We start from the raw sequence: 18,443 nt of genomic DNA, 5'->3' as shown, positions 1-18,443 counted from the left end.
ACAGAACAGTCATCAATTTGGATTCAAAGATACAATTTGCTCAGAAAAAAAAACAAAGTCCTCTCAGAGAATGAAAACAAGTGCAGCCTTCAAATTACATAAGAGGGCTGTGAGGAACAGCCACCGGGGTCTGTGTTCAGGGCCAGTTACATACTGAACTCATGATGTGGAAAACAGTACTGTACTGAGCACTGACGGGGACTGTTTCATGGCACGGATGATAAAAGGAAGAGAGAGAGATGACAACACTTCTACAGACTCTTTCTGTTTGTTTGATTCCACTAATACAGTTTTTGAAAGAAAAACTAAGCTATCTGTGTTCAATAAGACCTCTATTGTATTCATTCTTATTTGGTCTGGCATGTTTTTTGGACCTCTAATTACTACAACACAACAAAGGACACCAGTATCTAAACTTGATACAGGATGAAAGAGCTTTTGATACATTTTTATAACCTTGCGATTTGGTTTTTGGTGCTTTTGTCATTTAGCTATTAAAATACAAGCCACGGGGCATTTCTGCTGCAAACTAACTGAACGCTAAAGCTAAATGGTAAATGGTGACCATGAATGATCCAGTGTGAAACATTTAGGATGTGGAGAGATTCTGTGTGTCGCATCTTGTTATTTAGGTTAGAAAATGTCCTGCTTTTTAGTTACACACCAGTGGAGCGGGATAGGGTATGCAGGGGGTTCAATGAAAGTGCAGATCTGCACAGGTTAAAAATTACAAAGGAAAACATCATGTAACTTCAAGACTTTATTCCTCAAGTGTTAGACTCACGCAGCCATTATACAGCCACCCACAACGAGCTCACGATGGAGGTTGGTCTGTCTCTGAAACTCTTGGTACTGTACCTCTGAACACCTCTGCAAAGTCAGGCTGTTTTTTGCTGTCATGTCCTGAGTCTGCTCAGGTGCGTCAGCAAGCAGATGGTTAGATTATGCATGGCTCCCTACAGTGCAGTGCTGTCTCAGGGGGCTCTATTTTCTTCAAGGTCATTAGTCAAACATTCTTCCAGAAGGATCTGATAGCAAGGATGACAGTAGAGCAATAATACTATATAATAATAATAGTAGTATTCTAGAAAAGCTCACAATCAGAATGATCGCTGTGTTGTGCAGGTAATATTTATCAAAAGATGATTTTCTATGATAATAACACATCAAGATCTTGTCCTCAGCTGTGGTGATATCCTCTGTGGTTTAGTGCACTTCAAAACAAAAATGTTGAGCTGAGTGCCACCTGCTGGCTAGAAAATGACACTGACTACTGCAGTGAGATTTTTCCTGAATCTTTGAATTTTCTCTTTAGATCAAATAAAATTCACTCATGGAGGAAACATTTAACTTTCTTTATCACTCTGGTTCAGAACAGACTGTTACAGTAACAATACAGACTGTAACAATACATCTCCTTTGCTCAAACTAATCAGAATGCACATTAGTCAAATTCCCTGTGGATCTTTATAGAAACATGCTGATTTGGTATGAGGGCATGTTGCTCCCTGGGATGATGTGAATTGTGCCTCCATGACAAACATAAAGACCCATGAAACCCGTATGTGCAGCGCTTAACTGTGTGTGTGTTTAGGTTGTCATAATTAAGAATTATTGCAATAATTATTTTATAATTGCTAGTAATTATATTTATATATTTCTTTTTATTTTAATAATTCAATATGTTTAATAATAATCAGTCATTTTTATTCATTGATTCTTTATTGTAATGTTTAATTATATATATAAAAAATTTAATAGAATAATTCTGTAGAATTGTTTTATAACAAAACTGGAAACTGTTCAGCTATAATGTCACATAACAGGCAATTATTCTTTATATTTGATATAACTAATATTTATTAATATTTAACTTTATTAAGTGTATTTTGTTAAAAAATACAGATTTACAAAAGTATAAACATTATATATAGTAAACAAATATAACTGTATTTTGGTTTTCTTTTTAAAATGGCATATTTAAAAAACTACAATAAAAAATGATTAGTATAAGTACTTCTACTGAATGTATACTGAATGCTTGATATGTCGTCAGGGTCTCAGGTGGTTTAGTTTGTTCCTGGATTAATTGGATGGACATACAGAGTCCCAAGTTGTCAATAAAAGGACTATTTAACTGATGCGGTCCCTCCTCCCGGTCGATCTAACCCCAGATGCCTTCCCAAATATTCAAATCATGGCCTTGGCTACATTTTAGAAAGAGAAATCCTCACTCAGTAAGAAATATAAACAAGTGAAAATTTTTTTTTTTTTTTGATAGGCTTGTTGCTATAGAATTGTATGGCACCCACTTATCTATATTATATATGGGTGATTGCACCTCCTTGTATTGCTATGGCAACAGACAACAACTGCCTTTCAGTGTCAAATGTTGTAATAGCATGTCATTCACAGAGGGCAAAGTCACAGCTCATACACAGGACAGTTTGACTTGATTTACAAATATAAAATGGTCCTCACAGTAACTTTAAACTTTCTCCTCTAAAATAAATCACAGACCAAGAAGTAAGCTTGATTGTATTTATGCAGCTGTCGAACAGAGGTCACACCAAAGGTCAACTGTTATTGGACACAAGACCAGATTTAATCACTCCTCTCTCACTGATCAGCTGTTCTCTCAAAGTGGTCAATTGGATTCTGTGCAATGCTTAATCTCTTACATTAGACAGCTGGAATAAGCACACTAATGCTCGCTTGACATGGATTTCATTTGCAGTTTTTAGTTAAAATATGTTACACAAAACAAGAAATCATTTAGTGTTTTATTTCATATTTCAGTGTTTTTTGGTAAATAAAACAAGAACAAAAAAGAAAACAACAACAACAACAACTACGTGGAGATTAAGCTGGTAAACCATGACTGAATGCAGTCAAACAAGTTAAAATAAACATGCATGACTAAGAAAACAGACCAAAATTAGTTTCCTTCATTTTTTCATTGTTTTGACCCTTGATACTCTTCAGAGATTTTTCGCTGTCTGCATAGATCTGTTTACCATCTAATAAATGTACTTTAGTACCCTCTAGTGGTTAAAAAGATAACTACAAATTAGACTTATAATATTTTGTTTGCAAGCTTCCACGAAACAATGTATTACATTTTTATTATTTATTTAAGGGAAGCCTAACTGACACACTATCTCTACACAATAGTGAGTTATTGAGCAGACACAGCAAAACTTAACAAATGATAAGACTGAAAAAAAATGGGAAGGATGCATTTCTTCAAAAGCCTTGCAAGGGCAATAGTAGTTTCCTTTAAAACTGTTTTCATATCCTCAATTAAAATTTACTGTATAGTCATGACCAAAAGTTTTGGCAGTGACATAAATTTTGTGTCTTGCAAAGTTTGCTGCTTCAGCATTTGAAGACTATTTTCCATGTGATTATGGTATACTGATAAACAATGATAATTATATCATATGTTCTAAAGGCTTCTAGTGGCATATATGCTGGATATTAGCTTCTGGGCCAAACCCTGACTGATGGTGAACCATTCTTGGCTTATTAGTTTTTGGTGTTGATCACATTTTATGGACTTCTGCTTGTCCACTCACCTTTTGAGGACTGACCACAGGTTTTCTATGGGATTGATATCCAGGGAATATCCTGGGCTGGCCATGGATCCAAAATTACAATGTAATGATCTTCGAGCCACTTCTTCATCACACTTGCCTTGTGAAATGGTGCTCCATCATGCTGGAAAATGCACGGATCATCATCAGATTGCTCATGGATCGATGGGAGAAGTCGCTTTTTCAGGATGTTTTGATATAATTCTTTATTCATGGAAGTGTTTTTTGGGCAGAGCAAGCTCTGAACTGCTGGAGACACGATTCCGTTGCTGCCTCCTCAGGAGGAGAAGGTCCTGGCGCTTGCTGGACACTCTGGGACGTCCTGAAGACTTCATCACTTCCAAAACTTTTGGCCACGACTGTAGGGTAATATAAAAAGTGACTTTTTGTGTGAACTCTGTGTAGTGTGCCCATAAAATAAAAAAAAAAACAATGAGCCATGGTTGCTTGTGTTTTTATAACTTAGAACCATTTCAGCTTCATGGCAACAGACTATACAAAAACAAAAAGTGAAAAAAAATATTATACATAGAAAATATATACACTGGGTATCTAAAAAAAACTATATTTATATTGTTGTTTTACAATAATAATAAATAAAATATAGTCCACTGAGTAGGAGTAAAATTTGACTTAAAAACAATTATGACTTTTCACACTTGAATCCACAATCATTTTCCTAAATACTCATTGTTCATTAGTCTTGGTTAAGCCTAATTCTCTTTCTGTGACATACCAGATAAGACCAGATTAGAAAGTTTACTTATAGGAGCTCTTGTAATTGGCTTGATTGTGGGTCACATTACACCTAATCACAGGTGGGCAAGGGTTCAGAGTTAAAATACTATGGTTAAAAGCAACTAGTTGGATTAATATATATATATATATATATATATATATATATTTACTTTCAGTAAGCCTGCCTGTCATAACATCAGTTAACAGACAAAAATGAAAAGGGGGGAGGGAGGGTTGTTTGGGAATAGACCAGTATTACTAGATCAATGCGCGTTATAAAACGCGTGTAGAATGAGATTAACAAACACACGTTTACGCATATGGCAACATGAACACGTGAAACGCTGTCCTGCTGTCTGAAATTGTGAATGGATTCGATTTCGATGAGAGAGAGATATGTTCCCTTTAAAGCAGCTCTCAAGGATCTGTTTATCGGTGCGTTGTCGCCATCTTCCGCCAGTTCTGTTACTGACTCACCGGAGCATCGCATCAGACCGCCGGTGGGCGAGTCCCGGGTGTGTCTGTCTGTCTGCCTGCGTCCAGGAGAGCGAGCTCTTTAACAACACCGAGAGGGGAGGGAAATAAAATGCTGGGGAATCGACAGTAGTGACATATTCACCACTATACACTTGTTGTTGTTTTATTTTTTGGGCTTTTGGCGGAGGACTGAAACATGAAGAAACATCACAGCCCCGCGAAGGGACCACTGGAAGTCACCGTGCCAGACACCGAGGCGACCATTCAACAACTCAACAAGCTGCTGTCCAACGGAAGCGGTTTCTACAGCCTCCCAGCACAACATTTCAACGAGGTCTTTCCCAAGATTTACATCGGCAATGCGTAAGTTCAGTGATCTTATGGAGACTTGCGTGCTTCTGAAGGCAGGAAAACACTGACAGGTAGCTGCTTTCAAATGCTGAAGAAATGTGTTGATTGTGGCACAGGCAATTGATATGTAGCCTATAACGGAAAGGTAAACAAACCCTTTAACTGAATCTTTTACAGTGTTCAGTTCCAAAACAACAAACCTGTGAACGGAACATGTCAGCTCTCCGCCTACTAGAACAATCACGAAGCTACGGGAGATTTAGCGAACGGTTGAGTCTGACTGCAAGAGAAGCGGATTTTCTCCTCGACAGTCCTCTATCGGTACCATCTCGTTATCTCTCTGAGATCACTGGTTACAAAACCGCTTCAGTTCGACCTCAGTCACGTGTTTATTTGTATTAAACCGTTACTATTACACATTAATTGCATCTTTCTTCTATCATATAACGAAAAAAAGACCTCGAGGGGGTTTAACGAGTAATTTGTTTTCATGATTAAAATCCCTGTCGATTCAAAAGCTCCGTTTTTGAAGTATGACTTTTAAATAATGTGCTACAAAATATATATTTGTGTAATTGTGAGCTTGTACTCACAAATCTTTGTTTACAGCATGGCTGTCTTCACTATTTGCATATGCTATTTTGAGCTAATCCAGAAGTTTACAAAGGCAGTCAGATTACATTATTCTACTTATGTTCATATTTCAAAATTTGCATCAGGTTCATTACATACTGATTGATTGATTTGTTCCTGGAATAGCCTACATTTTTAAAGTAGCTAACATGCACGGACACATTGCTTTTACATATAAATTGTTTTTGGTGCAGTTAAAAGTAAAATTAAATAAGTAAAATGTAAATAAAATTATTTATTTTCTTTGTCTAATACATTATGGAACGTATTTTAAGAACTGTGTATAAATTAGAAGGTCTGGATAGAATTCTAAATCAAATGGCTACTGAGTGCATTTAATCAAAATAATCGTTTAGAATTAAAACAAACTGCTTTAGAATCACACCAGTGATTCTTAAATTCAAATCAGTTTGCTGTCAAAGATTCATGTTCCGTCACAGCACATGAGAAATATTTATATATATTATTTATTGTTATTTTTATATCAATAGGCAAATATACTAGCAAGGTTCATAAACAGTTCAATATTTGGCCATTTTGAAATGATCAACATTAGCTAATAACCATGCCTGACTGGCATGATTGGAAGATCTCCCGTTGTGTTATTTTTTAAACATGCTGTTGAGTGGATAATGCACAATTTTGGTTTTCAAATATTTTAAGCAGATATCAAGTAGATATTCTATTAAAATTATTTAGAGTATTTAAATGCTATCTGTTTACAACTAATTATTGGTGTATTGTTTTATGCTTTAATTTTCATTTCTGGGACTTGTAAGCAGAACATCTCCCTCTACTTTCATAAACACACCAGTTGGAGATAAATTATATACTGTATATGAGTGCCTGTTCCCTGGTATCACTTATTTCTTTAATAAATCAGCTCACATAAGCATCATCGTATTGGATAACTATAGAACAAGCACATGATCTCTTTGTAACAACAAATCAATTTGAGCATAAAACCACAGCCGGATGTGCCTGGCTTCATCTGTGCTACTAAGAGCAGCAGGAATTTACATATGGTCATTTGTAGATACTGACACTGTCACTGAGCTGCTAATGTCTGTATCTGCCTTGTCTGTAGCTTCCAGATTAATTCATATTCAAATATGATGGATTGATACAGTATATATAAATAGATATACTATCATATACTACACTATCTATCTATCTATCTATCTATCTATCTATCTATAAAAACTATTTATGTACAATTACACCTTGCACAACTAAATTCTGCAGTTTTTTTTTTCACAATATGCACAGTATACACAAAAGAGTACTTACTGCACACATATTATATTGCACAAAGTATTACATTAGGACTGATATTGCGAAATAATTATTTTTGAAATGAGATGATCCCATCCATAATTACCCAGAAAAGATATACAATGTCCACATTGTGTTCAGCATGCACTGCACTGTTTTGTTGTGCACAGTCTTGCCAATACTACAGAGAATATTAATAAACTAAGTGCAGATATAAGAGCATGCCAGACCTTTGGGATCATTATTCAGTTAGTGTTATGACTGTATGATATGATCTAAACGATACTGTCTTTAGTAATACAAACTCATTATGATTATACACATAATAGACAAAATCCTAGAATTTTGCAAGTACTCGATTTGGACCATTTTCCGTATGTAAAGGTGCAGTATGAGGCAATGGGCCACTTTCTTTTTAGCACACCTCTTTTTGTAAGACTTCCATTAATAATGCATGTGAAGGGACTGCAGTGAACAGAGTGCAGGACAGGTGAACAAGATGCAAAGCAAACACTTTCTCTCTCTGTCTCACTCTCTCTCTCTATCTCTCTCTCTCTCTATGCACATGCATACACACATACACATACAAACACTGGGAGAAATATGACCACCATCTGCAAAGGCTCCATATAGACAGGATCTCAGTGGGGGAGAGTTTGAATTATGAGTGTTGGGCGGTGCATCTGAGTCCATCACTTCATCACCACTGAAGAGCCTGCGCTGCTGGCAGAAACAGAGACTGATGGGCTGCTACATCCTCCAGTTATAAACCAAGTCTCGGAGACTTGATCTTTATTTAGGGGATTCTTTTGAAACTGTGTAAATACTGTGTCTGTGTAAATAACATATTATAATTGTATTAGGTTATATATATATATATCATCCCATATGTGCAGTCTTTCATCTACTGCATTCTCACAATGGATGGCGCTGAGGAGCAGCCTAGAGAGACATAAAGAGGTTGGATTTTTAGGAGACAAAGATGAAAGCGTTCCAGATGCTCTAGCAATATAGAGACAATGCAACTACATGACAGAGCAATCTGCTCATCTCTTTTCTCATCTCTTGTTTTCTCTCTCTGTGGACTCAGAGTCCTATTTTGGGCACTACGCTGGACGCCTATGGCTCTTTGTATGCCTCTGGGCAGCAGCCAAGATCTCCTTGGTGTGTCTGTTCTGGTTTAGAACACTGCTGTCCCCAGGGACCCTCTGACATAGGCCGACATCTCTGCCAACTAAAAGCGGCTCCACAATTCACTCCAATCAATCTCAAACCAGACACAGCCGACCGATCCATTCTGGGTGGGGCTGGCAGGGGCTGGGATTTACTGGAACTATAAAACAACCGAGAGCACGCAGATTGCCATTGTTTGTCACAAATGCATTAAACATTCTCGATAAACAGTTACATAACACAACATAAGGGGTTATGTAACTGTTTTATCAAGAATTAATGATTATAAGGTATTCAGCAGTGAGAGAAAACAACAAGAAAAGTCATCAATTTTATATCATAAGAAACTTATTTGGGAATTATGCTGACTCTTTTTTTTGATGGGAAAGCCTAAATATTTTCTATGAATTCATATGATGTGAATTGTTTAAAAAAAGGAAGGAGTTACGAATTGCCTTGAGTTTGAGATTTCTTGCCACCAATAATTAATGCCAATTGTTCTTTAAAAAAAAAAAAAATGTATGACCACTGTATGTGTGAACAGATCTACATTGCAAGTGAATGACTTCAGGTTGAATTGTTAGATCACTGTCAGCAAACACCCATTCAGACAGGCTTGTATTTGAGACCTGCTCACTTGAGATCAGAAGAGGGTGAAGTTCAGTCATGTTTCATGATGAGACCAAGACAAGAAAAATAATTGTGTCGGACTCGAGTAGCATGGACATATATTCATGGTCTTGGTTTTATTGACTCAGATCTCTTCTGGTCTTGACTCAAATGAGCTGGCCTTGTCTACAACACTGCCTTGAAGGGACAAAATAAAAATCTTCTCATCATCTATCTCACCTCACAAGTTTTTCCAAAACTGTAGGAGTTTCTTTATTTTGTTGTAACACGAAATACATTTATTTCAAATTGTTGGTAATCAAACGGTTGATGGTTGCTAAATGGATTGGTGGAGGATGAGTAAATGATGACAGAAATGACAAAATGATTAAAATTTTTGGGTGAACTAATAATAATAATAATAATAATGCATTTTATTTCATGGCGCCTTTCAGAACACCCAAGGTCACCTTACAAGCAATATACAGGTCACTGCATAAGACAAAACAAACAAGAAACAAACAGCATATACATATAAAGTGGATTTAAGTCTTAATAAAAAAAATTATAAAAAAGCCTGTATAAAAAGATATGTCTTAAGACGCTTTGTAAAAGTCAACAAGCAATCGCTATTGTGAACATCGAGGGGAAGGGAGTTCCATAGGCGGGGGGCAACATGACTAAAAGATCTGGCACCCATAGTAGTAAGTCGAATCCGAGGTACCACAAGAGAAATTGAAGATGAAGATCTAAGTGCACGTGAAGGAGTATAAACCTGGAGAAGTTGAGTAAGGTATTGTGGTGCAAGATTATGAAGTGCTTTATAAGTGAGTAGCAAGATTTTGAATTCAACTCTATATTTTACTGGAAGCCAGTGCAATTGCTGGAGAACCGGAGAAATGTGATCAGTATAAGGTGTTCTAGAGAGAACACGAGCTGCAGAATTCTGAACCAATTGAAGTTTATGTAGCAATTTGGAGGGAATACCTGTGAGAAGAGCATTGCAGTAGTCTATACGTGAGGTGACTAGTGCGTGAATGAGAACTGCAGTATTATTATTTGAAAGAAATGGACGTAGACGATTAATATAGCGCAAATGGAAGTATGCAATCCGTGTGATATTATTAATCTGAGCTTTAAAAGATAATGTGCTATCCATGATGACACCCAAACTTTCAACTATCCCTTTAAGATGTCACAAAATTGGTTTGTTTGGTTCAGGTGAATCTGACACGTGCTCTGCTTCTGCTCCCCAGGTTTGTGGCCCAGAATGTGATGCGTCTACAGCGTCTAGGTGTGACACACATACTGAATGTCGCAGAGGGAAACTCTTTCATGCATGTGAACACCAACGCAGAGTTCTACGCAGGAACTGGTATCACTTACCATGGCATACAGGCCAATGACACTGAGCAGTTTAACATCAGTGCCTTCTTTGAGGAAGCAGCAGACTTCATCGATAAGGCTCTTGCACATGGAAAAGGTCAGCTGCTCATGCTTCTTCTCTTCTTGTAAATGCTTTTGTTTCTTATCAAATACACACTTTAGACTAAACCGATTGTAAAGAAAACATTTTCCATTCACTGACAAGACTATCCCAAGATATTACAGAAATCTTGTTCAGTCCATTTGACACAGAGTCTTGATAATTCATGAAGTATGAAGCCAGCGAGGTCTTTGCGGAGCTAGAATGTAAAGTATTCTGTGGTGTTCATAATTTGACCTTTCTAACAAACCAGGTTACTTGTTTTCCCTTATGCCAGCTTTATTTTATCATCACTTTGTTTTAATGCTTAGCTTGCACAAACAAAAACAACATTTAGGATAAAAAAATGAAAGGAATAAATACAGTGGATTTATTGAAATGAAATGTAGTATATGTATCCACAGATAATAATGAATCCCAAACTGGATCTGGTAGTCCCTACACACAGATTTTATCCCTAGATATCTCACACCAGTCGTTTTAAGAGGTGCATTTAAACCCATCTTTTATGGCATGGATTTTATGCCATCTCTAACACAGAGGAGCAATTATAAAGCATCTTAATTACAAGTCATCTTGGCAGCAGGAGCCCAGTAAATGGTAAATCAGACGCCAAGCCTGAGTCGAGGGAGGTTAAGCTGAAACAAAACCTCTAGAATATATGACTTCGTAGCGCGACTGAGCTCACCTTTGACATTTGCGACAGCCGTGCTTGCAGTGGGCTTGATGTCATCTGGCAAATTTGCTGGCTGAATCACAATGAGCAGTGGGAGGGATGAAGGTCTGAGTGCTCCCGCTGCCTCTGAGTCACACTGAATCAGTTTTGAAAATATGCTCTGCATAGGTGTGGGTCTCGATGGCTGATTTGTCATCTAGTTTTAGATTTGTTCTTGTTTTAAGTTTACTGTAGGTCTTTGTGGCAACAGTGCATTGCAGAGGATTGATGTGATATTCAGTAACATGAGCACATAAAAAAAATCTGTTTTCTTGCTTTACCCATATATACTACAGTGAACCTAAAATAATTATTTTGAGTAGTTGGTTTGGATTTTGTGGGGTTTCAGGTTTACATCATTCAACATACTTGATTTAGAACGAAAACAAATATTATAAATATTTGTTTTAAAATATTATTTTTTATATTTACACTGTAAAAAATAAGTGTAATTTTAACTGTAAAATTTTGTAAAAACGCTACGGAAAAAAACTGATAATAGGTTAACAGTAAGTTCCCGTACTATATACAGGGAAAAACTGTAAAAGATCTAACAAAGCATTTAATGTAAATTTACAGTAAAATTCTGTTAATTATACAGCTTTTAGAAGTAAAAAAAGAACAAATCAATGTATAATTTACAGTCTAAAACTGTAAACTGATATTCCCAGAATTCCCTGCGTGACACTCCACGTTTGAAAGTATTTTGTTTAAATAATCATGTTTTTAAATAGTTCTTGTTATCAGTTATGTACATTTGAGCTTTATGTTACATCTTCTGTTGCTTAATGAAAGTTTTTTGCATTATTTAAGTATCACGTGTGTTACCATGATGGTGTTTTGTGTTTCCATAAATGTGCACCTTCTATATGTTAATATATATTTCTGCTTGTGGTGAAGCTACTTGTGATGAGCTTTGATATGTGGCTTTCTCTTATACAGTACCATCTTTATTATTATGGTGGTTGTCAGTATTTTCAAGGTACAAAACAGATTTAATTTTGTGTGTTGTTGAATTTACTGGTTTATATTCACATTTTCTTGTTTGTAAATTACAGCTTTATATTGTAAAATTAACAGTTTTTGACGTAAATGTGTTTACAGTTTTCTGTATTTTTACAAAATTATTCTGGCAACCACAGCTGCCAAAAAGTTTTTGTCAAAACAACAAGAAATTTTTTACAGTGTATATAAAAAAGTAACTACAAAAAATCTCTGCATGTGAGGTGTAATTTTATATTTCATACACCGATGGTAATAGAGAGGTAATAGAGAGTGCTGTCATCCTTAAGGTCCTGATATACTTCAAATTAAGTTTGTTTTCATTCTTCGTTTCGGGGCAAAAAGAAGTTTGAAAAGGCTGAGCGACGGTATACTGTTAACAAACTTTCCACCCCCCCCCCACTGCTGGAGGTGGGGTGTAGAGTAATGTAAACATGTCGCGATGCTCGCACATATGCCCTAAACACAACAACAATGAAATTAAGAAGTGTAGGCAATCTAGATGTGACTATTATAAATCTAAATCGTAACCGCCATGGACCAATGGAAGCTCAAAGGTGTTTAGGAGCAAAACCGCACTCCCCAAGAAAGTTTGTTTTGGTGAGCTGTTTCGAACTGCCGAAGCGAACTCAAAATTAACTTCGCTTTGGCATGATTTTGTTCGAAATGAGGTCATTTCAATTTTTCTTCGATTTTATTTGAAGTAAACCATTGCCTTCAGGGACCATTCACCATTATTTCTGTCAGAACGCCAGCTTTTATTTTTTCTTTTTTTTTCATGTTTTTGTTTTCTTTGCACACAAGAAGTATTCTCGAAGCTTCATAAAATTACGGTTGAACCACTGATGTCACATTGACTATTTTAACGATGTCCTTACCACCTTTTTGGGCCTTGAACATGGTAGTTACGCTGCTGTCTATGCAGGGTCAGAAAGCTCTTGGAATTCATAAAAAAAAATCTTCATTTGTGTTCCAAAGATGAACAAAGGTCTTACGGGTATAAAAATGACATGAAGTTGAGTAATTAATGACTAATTTAATAAATGATTAATAATCATTTTTGGGTGAACTACCCCTTTAAAATATAAGATGCATGGCAGCAGTACGAAAACACTAAGGACGTTAAATATAAACGTAAAAGTTACTATATGAAGTTTAATAATTATTCTAATTGTGTGAGAATAGTGCACAGTAATGATAATGACAGGGTATAGATATTGTTGGAATTACTTTCAGAGCAATTTATTTTTTCAGCTGATGAATTATTAAAAACATCGACAGCAAATCAGAATACATGCTGCTTTACAGAGAACATACATTAAAAGTGGCAGACATTACTGTAGAGTTCATACTTTATTGTGTTTTGATGCCATGCATTCTACTATATTTATAATTCTTAGTGTAAACAGGCTTTAGGGAAGGTTTTTAATTTTTTTTATTAGTTTTAAACTTAAAGGTGCACTAAGTGAATTTTGCCAAATGATGTTGACAATTATACAAGACATCCTTAATGGTTTAAGAAATCAACTAGCCAGCTGATTTTAAAAGTAGGGAGTGTTTATTTTTACACTAAGTGCAGACCACCTTGTTGGCAGAAGCCATTTACACTAACTCCAGCCACCAACGTGTATTTGGGAATTTGGGATAGTCAACACTAAAAAAGAAGATTGTCTAATAATAGCTCCATAGCTTAGTGTAAATAACATCTATTGATATTTATACTTAGTGTAAATAGCATCTTTTGCTAAGAAAATATGTACCGGTAGTTAAAAATATAGTTTTGCATAACCGTAGCTTTACATTGATCTACAGGGAGCAAAGATTTAAGGATCAATGAAGGTTATCTCCTTGACACATAAACAGCACAAAGACTCACAGGAAAACGTAAGTAAGCGTTTAGAGGAGGCATCAGGTTTCAGATCCTCTGCTGCATCTGCCAAATAAAGCACAGCAGAGTCTTGCAAGGAGAATTCCTCCAGGAGAGCAGGCTGGTCAATAAAGAACGTGTATGTGTGTGCTTTCATGTTTGGAGGGGAATTGGTCTGAAGGTTTATTTGGGAATCTTCACGATGAACTGATGTTGCAGCAGAAGCCGCATTTGTATCCTCAAAGGATGAGATCTTCAGAGGTACTTCTAAACCAGCCTTTTTTAACCGTTATTTCTTATTACTCTTCTAGGAAAGGTGTATGTTCACTGCCGTGAGGGCTACAGCCGTTCGCCTACTGTCGTCATCGCTTACCTCATGCTCCGCCACAAGATGGACGTACGAGTTGCAACAGCTACAGTAAGACACAAGAGAGAGATCGGCCCAAATGATGGATTCCTGCGCCAGCTGTGTCAACTCAACGAAAAGCTGGCAAAGGAGGGCAAGTTGAAGACCAAATGATAGAATGTGCTCTACCCCCACATATATTCACAAATGCAGGCACACAATCAAACTAGTGTGTACTATTTCCAGTCCTAGTATATTAACAGAATGTATGCATACATCCAGAGCATAAGCATGGAGATATACGAAGTGAATTCCAACACACTCTCACATACACACTCACACAAAGTGTTGTCAGTGTCCTGAATAATTACCGCTGCTTCCAGCTGGCTGGTAAAGGGAACTTTACTGGCATATCTGAATAATTAAGGCTGTAGAAGGAGCAAGGGCAGCATTTTATATGTCATCACAACGGTTTTGTTTTTGCATCATTCCCCATGATAATAAGGAATAATATTTGTTTTTTCAATAGCTACACCTAAAGCATTCCAGTACCCAACTGTTTGAATATCTCACAAATTCAACTTTTGGAGCATATTAGCCCAATTGTCATCTGAAAAATTTGAGCACAATCATCCTATGGGTTCCGATTTACCAGAAACACTGCGATTGCTCATCCCAATTCTATTTGTATGTGGTACAATATGATATTTAGGTATAAAAAAGCATGTCGAATATACCTTTTAACCCATTTACAGACCGACAGCCAGATTTTTGATGGCTTTCCAGCATTTAAATCAGGAGGACAAAACTGTTGTGTACCAGCACACACCCCTTTTGCTCACTAAATTAACATTCCACTTTGTACCGAATGGTAGCATACAATCAAACAAGATATATCTACAACAAACCAGCTGTATGTTATAGCTCAGATTCAACAGACGCTACAACAGGTTCAACCCGGTTCTATGCAGCAGTGATAATGCATCAGCCCCATTAGATCTTTTTACTCTGGAATCACTGTCTCACACTGCCAAGTCTCATGCCACATTTTGTCCATCACAAGATCACAGTCAGCCTTGACCAGAGAGACACATCCGATAGATGGAGAGCCTCTACCATGCCAACTGCCTAATGATGTGCCCTTATGCAAGGTTTGTTACCTAGAGGTCCAGTGCCACTTCATACGTTAGCTCAGAGATCGCAGGAAGCGTGTCAGTGACATCTGTGTGGTAGAGTGTAGATCAGATTTTTAAGGGTAGCTGTCGAAATAGATTAGGCTTACTTTGACTCAGTTTTGTCCTTAAAACAGAATCACTTCAGCACTGGAATTGACTAATTTTGCTGCACTGTTGGCTTGCTTCGGGTTTTAAAGGGGTCATATCGTACATATTTTTATCATTTAATTATTTCCCCCGAGGTCCACTTATAACGTTAGTCCAATTAAGCAGGCTGTTTTTGCTGCTGTGCCTTTAAGACTTCTATGTAAGCATCCTTTTTGCATGTGAAGTAACTTACATTGATGAGTAACTGATAGTTGTCAGTATAGTTTATGCTGTCCTTTGTTCAATAACAGCATCGCTGCAGCAGATTCACAAAAAGTTCTGCATTGAAATGTGAACTTTCCCACATTTCACTCTTTATTAAGTTTTGGAATAAAAGCATCCTGCCTACTTTCTCTGTATAGCTTCTTTGGGACTGTATTGGCTACACTGATATGTGTAAATATGGGCAGTCGTATGTTAAAGAATCAACATTTTTGACATCAAAAATTTCAGTATGAGACATTTTTGTAGCTTAGCTTCAGTTTCATGGTCTTTTTGGACTGGGGAGAAAATTTTGATTTCTTAAAGTTAACCCAAAAAATAAGATTTCTCTTAATATGACCTCTTTAAGAGAACCAGGCAGCATCACTTTATTTGGGATAAGTGCATGCAAAAGTTTTAAACACATAGCTTTTTGAATAAGTCTAATTTCTCTTGTCAAATTTGATTGATCTAATTTTAATAGGGCCTGGGCCTTTACATTTATTATTACTGAAGGAAAATACTATAGTACAAATCGTTGGCTAGATTATAACTCAAAGCACTACTTAAGCCTCTTTTTTACATTTCTATATTCCAGATATATACTTGTGTATACATATTTAGATGTTGACATATATGAATGTATGACCTGTCCATAGTATTTGTGATTGAACTTTATCTATTAACATTATAAATATAAAAAAAATGTAGTCAGCATCCACTTTACTTTGAAATGCCATGAATGCACATTTACCCCAAAACACCACCATTTGTTTCACACACCCAGTTGTTTACCAAAACTTCCGTATATTAAACCAATTTTTATTTTCGATTTGATGGAGAGTGGTGTAATTGGCTTTATTCTTTTATCATTTACATTGTATTAGACTAGAGGATCAAAGTCTGTTTTCACAGGTAAAACTGTTGCAGGCTACCTCACAACATTCATACTACTTGTAGCTAATCCACAATTTTGTTGTCTAAGAACATTTAAAATAGACAAATACCTGTATGTACGAAAGCATTCAAACTATAAACATTCCTTTAATATAATCTGGAGACCTAGGCTTTATACAACCTAATCAACTGTAGCTTTTGGAAACCTGTGTGCCGTCACAAAAACAGTGAACCACCAATGAGGATGGTCTGTGCCAATGGCAAGCAAACAGTGGGAGTTTATCAGTCATTACAACGGAACTGAAATCTTCCTGTGCTTTCAGAGATTTAAGCAGCAACTTTTAACCTCAAAAAGCAACAGTAACACATTTTGAATTTCGCATATTTGGAAATTTCAACATAAAGATGTGTTTGCCGGCTCTGTTGGCTACAAGGCTTCAGAAGATGAAGATGAACACACCCTTTTCTGAACTGGATCTGAGGAAGGAGAAACACTGCCATCTGTTGTTGATAACCCATGTGTTTTGTACAAACTGGCCTGCTATGTATTGCCTTTTATTCGTATGTATCCAATTGTACGTTACACAGTGGATAGTAAACATTATATATACAGGGAAGATTAAATGAAAATGGTTGTATACCACTATATGGCTTAATGATGTCACTAGTATATAACAATGAATCACAATGCTGCTTGGTCATTTTGTATTTATGTCTCAATATCAATGTGTTACTTTTGTTTTTAATTGAACAAACTAAGGTGTCTAAAGTGATGCATTTTCGATGCATTTGCATTTTTTGTCATTGGTGCGAAGTATTGTCTGTACAATTATTTGTTGCTTCTTTGTTTTGTCAATGCGTACCAGCACATAGTTGCATTCATGTGTGCACACAGACTTGCTCAAACGCTGCTGACTACATGTAACTCTATATTGTCTATGTGCCGTCTCTTACTCCTGTATGCTTTGTGTTGTTGCTGTAATGTGATATTGTAAATGATTGACCACTTGTTTGTTGTAAAGGATATGGAAACCTCAGCAGTTGCAAATTTGGCAGGAGGGTTTGGCACAAATGTTCACACTCTCAAATTATGTTTTACATTTTGAGTCCGGGAGTTGCTTGATGTGACTAAACAACAGACTTGCGGTTTCGTTTTAATCTGACTTAATCAGGAAAGGAATTACAGATTGCTTGAAGTGGAGGTCAAATGAATGCATTCAAATGACACAGGCTGTCTAAACATCCCACCTTAAAGCCTTAGCCTGAAGATGGATTATATATATTTTTGATTCATATCTTCACTTCACAAAGCCAGGTGTGCAGCTTCTACAGACACGTTGTGAAATCACAGTTATTTTTCTTACATTGGAAAATGTTCTTTTGTTTTATGATGTGTGAAAATAAATCGCAAAAATTAAAATGTTGTGGTTTTTTTCTTTGGTTTTATTTGAGTCCCAACTGGGAGAATGCATTGTTAAACCCATTAATTTAGGTAAAAATATTAGGGTGACTATAAGGGTGATATAAACCGTTATGGTGATAAAAAATATTATTATTAATTTTTGTGTGTGTACACTACTGTCCAAAGGTTTGGGATCAGTAAGATTATTATTATTATTATTTTAAGTCTTATGCGCATCGAGGCTGCATTTATTTGAACAAAATTACAATAAAAACAGTAATATTTAAATTTAAAATAAAATAACAGTAAAGAGTCTTTAGTGTCACATGATCCTTCAGAAATTTGCTAAATTT

General features: G+C 36.3%; 1 protein-coding gene across 1 annotated transcript; it reads left to right on the top strand.

Moving 5' to 3' along the window:
• The first annotated feature begins 4,803 nt into the window (after nucleotides 1-4,803).
• On the top strand, nucleotides 4,804-18,108 carry LOC113111509 (dual specificity protein phosphatase 3-like). Its single transcript, XM_026276286.1, has 3 exons — nucleotides 4,804-5,174; nucleotides 10,109-10,335; nucleotides 14,234-18,108. Exons 1-3 carry the CDS (start codon nucleotides 5,008-5,010, stop codon nucleotides 14,440-14,442), a joined length of 603 nt encoding a protein of 200 aa, XP_026132071.1. The 5' UTR covers nucleotides 4,804-5,007; the 3' UTR covers nucleotides 14,443-18,108.
• Nucleotides 18,109-18,443: the final 335 nt, after the last annotated feature.

Source organism: Carassius auratus, chromosome 12 (genome assembly GCF_003368295.1).
Source record: "Carassius auratus strain Wakin chromosome 12, ASM336829v1, whole genome shotgun sequence".
In the NCBI taxonomy this organism is placed as follows: Eukaryota; Metazoa; Chordata; class Actinopteri; order Cypriniformes; family Cyprinidae; genus Carassius; species Carassius auratus.
The sequence above is the reverse complement of the archived record's forward strand: the minus strand, read 5'-3'. Positions and strand labels throughout refer to the sequence as shown.

Excerpts from the sequence above, each read along its gene's own strand:
- LOC113111509 (XM_026276286.1), top strand. The coding sequence starts at position 5,008 with ATGAAGAAACATCACAGCCCCGCGAAGGGACCACTGGAAGTCACCGTG. Across the intron at positions 5,175-10,108 it reads AAGATTTACATCGGCAATGC|GTTTGTGGCCCAGAATGTGA; the intron begins GTAAGTTCAGTG and ends TCTGCTCCCCAG. Across the intron at positions 10,336-14,233 it reads GGCTCTTGCACATGGAAAAG|GAAAGGTGTATGTTCACTGC; the intron begins GTCAGCTGCTCA and ends TTACTCTTCTAG.